Below are 13,435 nucleotides of genomic sequence, written 5' to 3'. Positions count from 1 at the left end.
TCTCGGGCCCTCCAGAAGTTCTGCATATCTTGGGGCACTCTTGTTCTTTGCGATATTCCTGCCCGATGTGATGATGGCTGCCATACTTGCCTTTGAGAGATTGGTTTTGATCTGGAATGTTGTTGGTCAAACAGAAGCTTTTCCAAATTTGCACCACGCTGCCAGCCTTCTCTGAAGCGCTCCTTGGTCATCTCTCTGCTCCCTCTCTTGCTAGGGAGGGGAAGAAGCGCTCTGCATATCCGAGATGTTGGCAGAGCTGGAGTTTCAATACACTGAATGGGACCCCTTGGTTTTCTTCTTTGCTCTTACCCAAAACTCCCACTCTTTTCTTTTTCCTTCTCTCACATTGGCAAGGTGTTGGTACGAGTGGATGAGATGCAGATGGCAGAATTCTGTCAGCTCTCGGGTTGCAGAGGATTGGGTGGTTGGCCATCGGTGTGGGGGATGGTTTTCTCCACTATACCGAGCTGAGGGTGACATTGTGAGACTATCATTAGCTCTTGGGTGCCCCACCTGCTTCCCCTGTGATAGAAGTGCATGAGGGAGCACGACACCATGTACAGAAATTTCAAAGCTTTTGGGGAACTTGAGTATTTTTTTTCTGCCCATCTTCCCAGGAAGTTCCTTAGAAGCAACTGTCCTGTCCTCAAAACATCTCTTTTCTCAAGAAGACACCAGTGACGGTTGTCACTCAGGAAAGTCACTCGTACCTGAAGGGGCTGTGTTTGAGAGACAGGTGTACTCTTGTTCCTGGTTAGTCGAGATAACTTAATGCTGGATTGACCGAATGTTGACTGTATTGGAGCAGCAAAGCACCACTGCCTGCTCTCATTCTTTCCTGCTGCTTCCAGCACAGCTGGGACAGGTGGCAGCAAGCACGAGTAGAGGAAGGCCCCTGATGTTTTCCTTGGAGTAGATGTGTTGGGTGTCCAGGGAATTGTAGAACAGTTTGGGTTGGAAGGGGCCTTTAAAGATCATCTTGTCCAACCCCTCTGCAATGAGCAGGGTCATCGTTAGCTCAATCAGATTGCTCAGAGCCCCGTCCCATCTGCCATTGAATGTTTCCCTGGAGGGAGCATCCACCACTTTTCTGGGGCACGTGTTCCAGTGTTTCACCATCCTCACTGTAAAAAATGTCATCTTATAACTGGTCTAAATCTGCCCTCTTTTAGTTTAAAACTCTTCCCACTTGTCCTATCTCAACAGACTCTACTAAAAGGTCTTTCCAAATCTTTCTGATAAGCCCCTTTCAGTATTGCAAGGCCACAATAAGATCTGCCAGGAGCCTTCTCTTCTCTAGGGTGAACACCCCCAACTCTTTCAGCATGTCCTCATAGGAGAGGTGTTCCATCCCTCTGATCATTTTTGATCCTCCTCTGGAGCCACTCCAGCAGGTCCGTGTCTATCCTGTGCTGAGGACCCAAGAGCTGGACACTGCACTGCAGGTGGGGTCTCACCAGAGCAGAGTAGAGGGGCAGAATCCCCTCCCTTGACCTGCTGTTCATGTTTCTCGTGATGCAGCCGAGGACATGGTTGGTTTCTGGGCTGCAAGTGCACACTGGTGGCTCATGTCCAGCTTTTCATCCACCAGTATCCCCAGGTCCTTCTTGTCCAGGCTGCTCTCAATCCCTTCATCCCCCAGCCTGTGTTGATACTGGGGGCTGCCCAGACCCAGGTACAGGACCTTGCACTTGGCCTTGTTGAACCTCTTGAATTTTGCATGGGCCCACTTCTTGAGCTTGTCCAGGTCGCTCTGAATGGCATCCCATCCTTCAGGCACGTCAACCGCAGCACTCAGCTTGGTGTCATTGGGAATCTTGCTGGGGGTGAACTCGATCCCACTGTCTATGTCTCTGATGAAGATGTTAAACCGTGCTGGTCCCCATACGGCCCCCTGAGAGACACCACTTGTCACTGATCTTCACCTGGACGTTATTGACCACTACCCTCTGGCTGTGACCATCCAGCCAATTCCTCATCCACTGAACAGTCCATCCATAAATCCATATCTCTCCAAATTAGAGAGAAGGATGTTGTGGGGGACTATGTCAAAGTCCTTACAGAAGCCCAGATAGGTGACACCCGAAGCTCTTCCCTTGTCCCCTGACGCAGTCACTCCATCACAGAAGGCCACCACGTGGCTGAGGCAAGACTTGCCCTTGGTGAAGCCGTGTTGGCTGTCTCCAGTCACCTCCCTGTCCTCCAGGTGCCTGAGCGTAGCTTCTAGGAGGATCCATTCCATGAGCTTCCCAGGCAGAGAGGTGATGCTGACAGGCTGGTAGTTCTCAGGGTCCTCGTCGGTACCGCTTTTAAAAATGGCCACAATGCTTCCCTTCTTCCAGTCACCGGGGACTTCCCTGGACTGCTGTGTCTTTTCCAGAATCCTGGAGGGTGACTTGGTACTACATCAGCCAATGCCCTCAGGACCCTGAGAATGTTCTTAGTGAAAATGCCGTAGTGTTACTTTCATGGCTTTTGTTTGTATGGGTGCTGGGTGGCTCATGCTAATGAAGGAGAGGTGCTCTGTGGGGATTAATGCCCCTTGGTACGTGGGTTCTTGCCATGTTGCTCTGGCAGTACATGTCTTGCTGAAAGGAAAAGCAAGGGCTTGCCATTCATCATGCAGGTGGAAAGTGAGGCAGGAAGAATAGCTCTTCATCGTGGTGTATGAAAACTCAGAAATCTTCTGTTGGATTAAAAAACCCTAACAAACCAAACAAACCAAACCACAAACCACCTTGTCGTACACAGTAGATATCATCCATTACAGTGCTGTGCTCATCAAAATTTGGGTTGTTATTTCACAGAAGGAAACCAGTGCCATTGCCATTTAGAGCTGTCCCGACATCACCTTTAGATGGATTAGTGCTCCCCAGTGCATTACATTTCCACCTGAGATAGCTGAAGCATTGCCAAACGTGAAGGGTTTACTGCGGAGAGTCTGGAGGACACTGTGATATCATCTCTATGTCTTTCTGTGGTCCTCTGATCTATGGGAAGGGTCTACAAGAGCTGGAGTGAGCCCTGAGGTGCGAGAGGAAACTGTGACATGTCACGGAGGTGAATGTGGCAGTGGCACTGAGTAGGGCTGAGCCATGTGCTGATGTGAAGGGTGACAATGAGCTGTGGGAAGACTTGTCTGCGGGAACTGGAAATCCTTGGGAAGACCATGGGCCATGTCATAAGAAGAGAAGAATGGGAGATGCTGTGCTTGTCTTAAGAAAGCATGTCACAGAGTGGGAAACAAAGGATGCCTGGAGGAAAGCATGAGGCAAGATGGACACAGAGTCTTCTTGCCCAGGATTGACTCCCAGGCTCTCAGGGTCTGGAGCTGGAGGCCGCCTAAATCTTGAGATACTGAAATGCCCACAGAGTTTTTGAGGTCATGAAGAGCTTCCCCCAGAGGCAGTCCCTTGTGCTGGGGGCCTGCCTGACGTAGGCAATGTGTTGGTAACAAGGGGTGAGGTGCCCACTGCTCGATGTCATCTGATGAACCGCTTGTTTTGGGAAAGGGGTTGTGGGAGGGCAGCGCTTCAGCCCGCTGCCCTTGTGCAGTGGTGGGCATCCATAGCAGCTTCCACATGCGTTGATGTTGCCAGGGTGATTCCTTGCTCCTCCTCAGGCAGGGTTTGTGAGGACATGTGGTGAGGTGGGTGTGATCTTTGTACTCTCGACTTCCCCTACTTGTGCACTTGCACAGGTGGCCTTGGTAGAGATGGTGTGTCCTGTTGTCACACATGGCTCCTTCTGACATGTGCACGTACACGCCAAACCCTGCACAGCAGCCCAGCTCTGTTGTCCTCTGGTACAAATTCTCCCACCCAGTTGACATTGTGAGTGCGCTTGTGCTTCAGCATTTGGTGTGGTTCTCTCGAAGAACAAAATCCGTGTGGTCTGGGATCAGAGCTGTCACAACCCTCATCACAGAATCCTTAAGAACTCTAATGTGCAGCTCTGTGGTGTTTCCATGTGAGATTGCTGAAAAGGCAAAAGGAATTGGTGGGGAATTTTATGCAGCTGGGAAGAGCCTGCCGAATGCTGTGTGGCTTTGCATCCCTCCTTATGTTCTCTGTGCCGACTGGGGGGAAGGTGAGGATGTGCAAAGGCCTGGCTCAGACGCAGAGCGGGGTTTAAAGCTGGGCATGTTGTTGGGGCTGAGCTGTGTCTGAGCATTTTGGCAGTGATCGTGCGAGTGGCTCCAGGTAGGGCCTGGGCATGTGTCACGGGGAGGGTGACTTGGAGTGCGGCAGAGTCTTGCCTGAGGGAAACGGAGCTGCTGGGTAGAACACAGTCTGTGTCGCTGGGGGAGGGCTGGGGAATGTCTGCTTAGCTGTGGAGATGCCATTTCCCATGGCGCAGGATAGAGGATGCCAGGAGAAAACCTTGAGAAAAGCCCCAGCGCACGGGGTTCCCCGTATCCTCGCACCCTGTTGTTCTCTGAGGTATTACTGCTTTTGAAGATGACTGCCGTACGCATTTTTAATGCCTTGTTTTTGACAGGGAATGCTGTTGGTCAAAGAGAAGCTCTTTGAAATTTGAATCACTCTGGCAGCCTTCTCTGAACGTCTCCTCAGCCATCTCTCTGGTCGTAGTCTTGCTAGGGAGGGGAAGAAGTGGTCTCTGTGTTCCAGATGTTGGCAGACCTGGCGTTTCAGTGCAGTGGAAGGGGTTCCTTTGGTTTTCTTCTCTGGTGTTAGTGAGAGCCCCCACCGGTTTGTTTTTTCTTCTCCCACACTGGCGATGTGCTGGATGAGATGCAGAGGGTGGAATTCTGGCAGCTGTCAGGTTGCAGATGTTTGGGCAGTTTTCCAACTGTGTGTGGGAAGATCTTTCCCCTCTGCTGAGCTGACGTTGAAGTTGAGACAACGTCCTCAGCTTTGAGGTGTCCCTCCTGCTTCCCCTGTGACAGAAGTGCATGAGGGAGCGGTGCACATTGTCCAGGGTTTTCAAAGCTTTTGAAGAACATGAGTAATATTTTTCTGTCCAGCATCCCCCAAAATTGCTGATAAAGTTAAGGGAGCATGTCCCTTAAAACCAATTCCGCTCCCCTGAAAATGTTTCATTTCTGAAGAAGCACCCAGTGATGCTCCAGGTAAGTCGCTCCCACCTACAGTGGATGTGTTTGAGAGACAGATGTGCTTTTGTTCCTGCTCAGCTGCGGCATTTTCCTGTTGGATCGAGCGAAGGTTGCCTGGGTTGTAATGCCTGTAGGGTTGGAGCAGCAAAGCACCACTGCCTGCTCTCGTTCCTCTGCTGCTGCTTCCAGGCACGGTGGGAGCAGGCGGCAGCCGGGACAGGTGGAGGAGGGACCTTAATGTGTTTCTGGGAGTGGATGTGTTGGGCATCCAGAAGATGTTCTCAGTGGGGAGCTGTGGTTGCCCCGTGCTTTGTGAGCCTTCCTAGAGGGTTGTCGTGGTGGGCTGTAATGGGTTTGAGTTCCCAACTGAGAGACTCCCCTGGGCTGTTGGGACAGTTTGGCTTCTGTTTTATTGGATGTTGAAGTACCTGGGTCTTGGGCTTGTGTTTCAGAGGGTGGTGGATTGTGTTCGGATGTCACGGAGCTGTTCTTTGCCATGTGATTGCCTTGCTGTGTTATCTGCCGGGTCCCGGAGAGGACTGGAGGCTGAGGAGTGTGGCCTTCATGCCGAGGGGAGGGGAAGTTGCAGGTGCATGGACCGTAGGAAGGTGCTAGGGAAGAGGAACGAGAGCTCTTGCCAAAGGGCGTGTCCCTCCTTCATGGCGAGCGTGGTGCAGCTATTTTAAAAACATTTTGGTAAAGGAAGAAATGAAGAGACAAGGATGGAAGCAGAAGAGAAGGAGAGACAAAGAAAGGTCAGAGCGGGGCAAAAAGAAAAAGGCAGAGAGAAAGGAAGAGAGGAAAGAAGAGAGAAGAGAAAGGAGGAAAGAAGGAGTAAAAAAAAAGGAAGGAAAGGAAGGACTCCTTGCAAGCAAGCAAGCAAGAAGAGATGATTGAGAAAGATTCCCAGCATGCACTGATGTTATCTCGAGATGCTGAATGGAGTTGAGGAACTCGGCATCCTCGGTACTGCGGGGCACTCTGCAAGGCTTGGTGAGGGGGGGTGAGGAAGAGGAAGGAGAGCTCTTTCCACGGGACATGTCCATGCTTCATTGCGAGCATGGTGTAGACATTTGGGAAAGATTTTAGTAAAGAGAAGAACAGAAGAGACAAGGATGGAAACAGAAGAGGAGGGTAGGCAAAACTGAAACAGGGGAAAGAAGGAAAGAGAAGGGGAAGAGAGAACAAGGGCGAGAAAAATAAAATGTCAGAAGGAAATGCACATGCAAAGGAAAAAGAGCGGAAGGACCGACACTATGCAAGTAAAAAGCAAGCCAGGAAGGAAGGAAGGACGATGACACAGAGAGAGAGAAAGAAACCGTAAAGGCGATGAGCGGCACGCACCGACCTGAGCTCTCGGCGCTGAACAGAGCTGGTCCCTGAGAGCCTCGGCCTTGGCTCGATCCCGCGCTCCGGCGCTGCTGCCCCGTCATTAGCGCCGATGGGTGCGACTCTGCCGGTCTCGGCCGCGGAGGCGGCGGCTGGTGAGCTGCGATCGGGGGGAAAGAAGAGAGAAGGGTGGAAAGAGAAGGGCAAGGGGCGGAGAGAGCGGGGGGCGGCAGGGCAAGCCCGAGCAGGAGAAGGAAGAGAAGAGGAAGACGGGAGAGAAGAAAGAGCGAAGAGAAGGAGGAGAGGGACGGTCGTGGAAAGAGACGAGCCGAGTCGGAAGAGAAAGGAAGAAACGGTCAGGAAAAGGGAGCGGGAGGCGGCAAGAGGAAAGCGTGCGAGGGCGAGCGAGGGCTGTGTGCAAGCAGAGAGCGCTGCAGGAGGAGAAAGCAAGAGCGAAGGAGCGGGCAGAAGGGCGGTCACGGCCGGGAGAGGGGCTGAGCAGGTCGGGGCCGGCGGCGCGGGCGCTCGTGGGCAGCGCGTGAGGCGGCGGAGCAGCACACGGTGTCGCTGCAGGCTCAGAAACGGCGGCTCGGCTCGGGCGGCTCCGCCCCGGTGCGGCGGAGAGCCCGGCTGTGAGCGCGGGGGGGCGGCGCGGGGCGGGCAGGAGAGCCGGAGCGTGCGGGCGGCGGCGGGGAGCCGTGCGGGGCCCGGGCCGGTGCCGGCGGCGGCGGCGGCGATGGGCGTGTGCGGGGCGCCCGCGGTGCGGGTGCTGGTGCTGGCGGCGGCCTGGGCGCTGGGCGGCGGGCAGGTGCGCTACTCGGTGCCGGAGGAAGCCAAGGCCGGGACGGTGGTGGGCCGGCTGGCGCAGGACCTGGGCCTGGAGGCGGGCGAGGCGGAGGCGCGGCGGCTGCGGCTGGTGGCGCAGGGCCGGCGGGCGAGCGTGGAGGTGAGCGGGGCGAGCGGGGCGCTGGTGGTGAGCTCGCGGCTGGACCGGGAGGAGCTGTGCGGGAAGAGCGCGCCGTGCGCCCTGCGCCTGGAGGTGCTGGTGGAGCGGCCGCTGCGCGTCTTCCACGTGGAGCTGGAGGTCACCGACATCAACGACAACGCCCCGCTCTTCCCCGCCGCCCGCAGAAACCTCAGTTTGTCGGAGAACTCCCCTCCCGGTTCTCGGTTCCCGCTGGAGGGCGCGTCGGATGCGGATATCGGGGCCAACGCGCAGCTCTCCTACACCCTCAGCCCCAGCGAGCACTTCTCCCTGGATTTACAAAAGACCGAGGAGGACGTTGAGTCCTTATTTCTTGTGCTTAGGAATCCGCTGGACCGCGAGACGGTGCCCGTGCACCGGCTGGTGTTGACGGCGAGTGACGGGGGCCGGCCGTCGCTGACGGGCACGATGGAGCTGGTGGTGTCGGTGCTGGACGCCAACGACAACGCGCCCCAGTTCAACCAGTCGGTGTATAAAGTGAAGCTTCTGGAAAATACGCAACGCGGAACTTTAGTGATCAGAGTAAACGCCACGGATTTGGATGAGGGAACGAACAGGAATATCTCGTATTCTCTCGGGCAGTTTTTTCCTCAGGAGGGAAGAGACGTTTTCGGGATCGACAGAAAGAGCGGAGAGATTCGTCTTAGGGGTGACTTGGACTTTGAGAATGTTGGTCTTTATCGTCTGCAAGTGGATGCAGCGGATCAGGGCAACCCCCCGCTGTCGGGTCACTGCAAGGTGGTTGTGGAGGTGCTGGACGTGAACGACAACGCGCCCGAGGTGTGGGTGACGTCGCTGTCGGTGCCGGTGGCGGAGGACGCGCCGGTGGGGACGGTGGTGGCGCTGCTGAGCGTGTCGGACCGGGACTCGGGGGCGAACGGGCGGGTGCGCTGCGCAGTGTGGCCGGCGGCGCCGTTCGGGCTGGTGGCGACGTTCGCGGGCTCGTACTCGCTGGTGCTGCGGGAGGCGCTGGACCGGGAGCGGGTGTCGGAGTACGAGGTGGAGGTGCGGGCGGAGGACGGCGGGGCGCCGCCGCTGCGCGCCAGGCGCGGGGTGCGGGTGCCGGTGTCGGACGTGAACGACAACGCGCCGGCGTTCGCGCAGGCCGTGTACACGGTGCTGGCGCGGGAGAACAACGCGGCGGGCGCGGAGCTGGCGCGGCTGTGGGCGCGGGACCCGGACGAGGCGGGCAACGGGCGCGTGAGCTACTCGGTGTGGGAGGGCGGCGGCGGGGGCGCGGCGGCGGGCGGCGGGTGGCGGGCGGCGTCGAGCTACGTGTCGGTGGACGCGGAGAGCGGGCGGCTGTGGGCGCTGCAGCCGCTGGACTACGAGGAGGTGCAGGTGCTGCAGTTCGAGGTGCGGGCGGTGGACGCGGGGGAGCCGCCGCTGTGCGGCAACGCCACGGTGCAGCTCTTCGTGGTGGACGAGAACGACAACGCGCCGGCGCTGCTGCCGGCAGCCGGCGGCGGGCCGGGGCCCGGGGCCGCGGGCTCGGCGGCGTCGGGGCCGGGCTCGGGGGCGTGGTGGGCGTGGGCGGCGTGGGGGGCGCCGGCGGGGCAGGTGGTGGCGAAGATCCGCGCGGTGGACGCGGACTCGGGCTACAACGCGTGGCTGCGCTACGAGCTGTGGGAGCCGCGGGGGAAGGGCCCGTTCCGCGTGGGGCTGTACAGCGGCGAGGTGAGCACGGCGCGGGCGCTGGAGGAGGCGGACGGCCCGCGGCAGAGGCTGGTGATCGTGGTGCGGGACCACGGGGAGCCGGCGCGCTCGGCCACGGCCACGCTGAGCGTGTCGCTGGTGGAGGGCGCCGAGGCGGCGCTGGCGGCCGCGGGCTCGTCCTCGTCGTCCTCGTCGGGGTCGGGGCTGCGGGCGGCGGAGGGCGGCCCGGCGGCGGCGGCGGCGGCGGCGGCGGCGACGAACGTGTGGCTGGTGGTGGCCATCTGCGCGGTGTCGAGCCTGTTCCTGCTGGCGGTGGTGCTGTACGGGGCGTCGCGGTGGGCGCCGCGGGCGGCCGTGCTGTCGGGGCCCGGGCCGGCGACGCTGGTGTGCGCCAGCGAAGTGGGGAGCTGGTCGTACTCGCAGCGGCAGAGCCGGAGCCTGTGCGTGGCGGACGGCGCGGGCAAGAGCGACCTGATGGTTTTCAGCCCCAACTTCCCGCCGCCGCCCGGCCCCGCGGCGAAGGAGACGCAGCCGGAGCCGCCCGCTCTGCTGGACACGGTCAGTGGCCCTCCCTCCTTCCCTCCCTCCCTCTCCCTGCCTCCCTCTCTCCGTCCCTCTGTCGCCTGCCGGCCCTTCCCCCGACGCCCCTTGCCCGCTGCCGCCCTTCTGGCGCGTCCCGTGGGCAGGCGCTGGTGGGAGCCGGGCTCATCCCGCGGGGCCTGCGGGCGGTGGGTGCGTGGCGGGTCTGAAGGGTGGTGGTGACACCTTTGCCTCTGCCCTCGCGTCCTCCCCGCAGCCCCGGGGCTCTTGCTGGGGCTGCAGTGGTGGGGGGTAAGTGAAGGCGTTGCCGCCGCCAGCAGCAGCAGTTCCCGTTGTCCGCTGGGCTTTGCTGTTGTGGGTGGCAGTTGTCGTCCCGTTCAGTCAAGTCACTGCTGCTTGCGGGGGGAGGTGCCATGACGTGGGCTTTGGGGCCGCTCTTGCTTGCTGGTGTGTGGCATTTGCACCCGAGCTTGCTGAAGGAGTGCAGGACACGCCGGCTGTGGAAGTGGTGATGGTCCCTCAGGCCCTATCTACTGCTTTTTTATCTTTTCTGACCGGTGACTGTGTGGTTATGAGTTGTCATTTCTTCTCTGTCCTCTTCTTCTTTCATTCTTCTCTATAAGAGACTTTTTGGACAAGCATCTTCTTTTCTCCCACTCCCCTGCCCATGTTGTGAAGTTGCATTCCTTGCTGCAGATGTGGCTTGTTGTGCACTGAAGTGTTTTGATAATCTGTCAATATTTGCATTAGATAATTCCCTGAAAATCCTTTTTTCAACAACAAAAAACTCCCTCAACCATATCCTGCTACACAACAGATACCATTCGCTGTACTGGTGTGATCGTCAACATGTGGGTTGGTTTCTCTCAGCATGAAATCAGTGCCCTTTGTCATTGGCGTGTTCCCGACAGCACTTCTACTGAGTGTTGATCTCAGACTTGTAGTATTTTCCCTTTGAAATTTCTGAAGGATTGCCACACCTGAAGGGTCAGCTGCAGAGACTTTGCTGGACTCCATCCATGAGATGCCATCTCTATGGTTTTCCGTGGTGCTCTCATGGATGAGAAGGGTCAAGCAAAATTTGGGTTGAGCCTTGAGGTGGGAAAGGAAACTGTGGCATGTCGTGGAGGTGAATGTGGCAGTGGCACTGAGCAGGGCCTGGCCATGTGCCGATGTGAAGGGTGACCTTGTGCAGGGGGATGACCTGTCTGCGGGAACTGGAATTCCTTGGGGAGACCATGGGACATGTCGTAAGAAGACAAGAATGGGAGATGATGTGCTTGTCTTGAGAATGCGTGTCCCAGAGTGGGGTGTGGAGGATGCCTGGAGGAAAGCACGAGGCAGGAATGGCACAGAGTGTTCCTGCCCAGGATCCTTTCCCAGGGCCCAAGGGTCTGTAGTTGGAGGCCTTCTGGATCTTGGGATAGTGTGTGGTATTGAAATGCCCACAGAGTCTTTTGAGGTCATGAAGATCTTGTACCAGAGACAGTCCTTGTGCTGCTGCCTGCCTGATGTAGGAAATGTGTTGGTAAGGGTGGTGACATTCAGACTTCTGAATACTGTCTGATTTAAACTGCAACAGGGGAGGTTCAGACTGGACATTAGGAAAAAAAATTTCACAGAAAGAGTGGTCAGACAGTGGAATAGGCTGCCTGGGGAGGTGGTGGAGTCACCATCCCTGGAGGTGTTTAAGGGTCATTTAGATGAGATGCTGGGGGATGTGGGGTAGGGGAGAACTTTGTAGAGTAAGGCTGATGGTTGAACTGTATGATCCCGAGGGTCTTTTCCTACCTGGATGATTTTGTGATTCTGTGATTGACCTTTTTCTTCTTGTTGTGAGAAAGGGGTTGTGGGAGGGTAGCGCTTCAGCCTGCTGTCCTTGTGTGGTGATGGGCATCCATAGCAGCTTCCACATCCATTGATGTGTCCATGACAGTTTGTTGCTCCTCCTCAGGTGGGATTTGTAAGTGGATGGGTTGAGGGGGCCGGTGTAATCTGTGTGTGTTTGATCACGCCCTTAATACCTTGTCCTCGTGTCCAGTGTTTCACCACTGTGGCCATGAAGTGTGAGCCGTTGTCACTTTGACTTCATTCAAGGATGATTGTCCTTTGAAGAAACGTGATGCAAGATGACAATTGGGACTTCGGGGATTTTTCTCCTGTTGGTGCATTTCCTCCATTTCACTTGTCTCACCAGAGTCTTTAAGAAAGTAGGGAGGCGATATGGACTTCTTTTTCCCCAAGCATGTGTCAGCTGCACTTAGTCATATCAGTTATTCAGGCAGAGGAGTCTCCTCCAAGGTAGGTGTTGGAAATGGAACTTTTCTGTTCTTGCTCCCCTCGTCTCCCAGGCTGTGGACTTGCGTTCCTGGCTAGAGAAGTGGGGTGATGTACGCTGCCCTGTTATGTTGTTCTTTCAAAATTTGCATCAGCAGCCACACTTTTACAATAGAAGTCCTGGAAATCTTTTTGGAAAAACAAGCAAAAGTCAACCAAACCAACCCACCAAAAAAAACCCTACACAGAATTCTCTACACAAGTGAACAACATGCATTACAGAGGGGTGATCATCAACACTTGGGTTGTTCTCTCACAGATGATTTCAATGCCATTGCCGTTCAGAGCTGTCTCCACATCTGCTTTAGAAAGACTATTGCTGTCAGGTCTGCAACATTTCCATCTGAGATAGTTGAAGCGTGGCCAGACATGACAGTTCAGGAGCAGAGAGTCTGCTGGCACCGTGTATGTGATAGCTCTGTGTGGTTTTTTATCGTGCTCTCACGGATGGGAGGTCGACTTGAGCCTTGAGGTGTGAAAGGAGACTGTGACACGTCACAGAGGTGAATGTGGCACTGAGCAGGGTCTGGCCGTTGCCTGATGTGAAGGGTGACCTTGAGGAGTGGGAGGACTTGTCTGCAGGAACTGGAAATCCTTGGGAAGACCATGGGCCATGTCATAAGAAGGCGGTTATGGGAGCTGATGTGCTTGTCTTGAGAACACGTGTCCCAGAGTGGGGAGTGGAGGATGCCCAGAGGAAAGCTTGAGGCAGGTTGGGCACAGAGTGTTCCTGCCCGGGATCGACTCCCAGGCTCCAAGGGTCTGGACTATGAGACCTGTTAGATCTGGAGTTAGTGTGTGGGACTGAAATGCCCACAGTGTCTTTTGAGGTTATGAGTATCTCGCGCTGCCGACAGTCCCTTGTGCTGGTGCTGCCTGCTGTAGGCAATGTGTGGGTAAGAGGGGGTGACATGCAGCCTGCTGAATACTGTCTGATGAACATCTTCGCTGCGGTTTTGGGAAAGGCGTTGTGGGAGGGTAGTGCTTCCATCTGCTGTCCTTGTGTTGTGGTGGGCATCTAGAGGAGCTTGCACAGCCGTTGCTGTTGCCATGATGGCAACCTCATCAGGCAGGATTTGTAAGGACACATGAGGAGGTGGGTGAAATCCAGGTGGCTGCAGTGGAGCTGTTGTGTTGTCTTGTCATTATTAACTCATTCAGAGATGTGCACGTACACACCAAACCCAGCACAGCATCGAGCTCTGGTTTTCTATCATAGAAATTCTCTCACTCCGTTGACATCATGAGACCGCTTGCATTTGGCATTATATGTGTTCTTCTGCAAGAACAAAATCCATGTGGCCTGGGATCAGACTGTCACAGCTCTAAGCACAGACCCTTTAAGAACTGTGATGTGCAGCTCTGTGGTGTTTCCATCTGAGATTGCTGAAAAGGCACAAAGCATTAGTGAACGGTGAAGTTGAAGCATCTGGGAAGAGCCTGCCAGATGCTGTGTGGCTTTGCATCCCTCCATATGTTCTTTGTGCTGGTCATGGGGGTAAGTGAGGATG

At 56.1% G+C, this 13,435-nt stretch overlaps 1 protein-coding gene across 1 annotated transcript; it reads left to right on the top strand.

The window, feature by feature from the left end:
- The first annotated feature begins 7,125 nt into the window (after positions 1 to 7,125).
- LOC141929200 (protocadherin alpha-3-like) lies at positions 7,126 to 10,517 on the top strand. The gene is made up of 4 exons (XM_074838382.1): positions 7,126 to 9,779; positions 9,953 to 10,034; positions 10,164 to 10,292; positions 10,405 to 10,517. Exons 1-4 carry the CDS (start codon positions 7,143 to 7,145, stop codon positions 10,515 to 10,517), a joined length of 2,961 nt encoding a protein of 986 aa, XP_074694483.1. The 5' UTR covers positions 7,126 to 7,142.
- The last annotated feature ends 2,918 nt before the right edge of the window (positions 10,518 to 13,435 follow it).

This window comes from Strix aluco, chromosome 13 (assembly GCF_031877795.1).
Source record: "Strix aluco isolate bStrAlu1 chromosome 13, bStrAlu1.hap1, whole genome shotgun sequence".
NCBI classification, from domain to species: Eukaryota; Metazoa; Chordata; class Aves; order Strigiformes; family Strigidae; genus Strix; species Strix aluco.
This window is presented reverse-complemented; position numbering and strand designations above follow the sequence as displayed.

Bases quoted from the DNA above. Each gene is read 5' to 3' on its own strand.
- LOC141929200 (XM_074838382.1), top strand. From the start codon at position 7,143: ATGGGCGTGTGCGGGGCGCCCGCGGTGCGGGTGCTGGTGCTGGCGGCG. The intron at 10,035-10,163 runs GTGTGTGGCATT...TGTGGTTATGAG, and splicing joins GGGGCCGCTCTTGCTTGCTG to TTGTCATTTCTTCTCTGTCC. The intron at 10,293-10,404 runs GTTGTGCACTGA...GCTACACAACAG, and splicing joins CCTTGCTGCAGATGTGGCTT to ATACCATTCGCTGTACTGGT.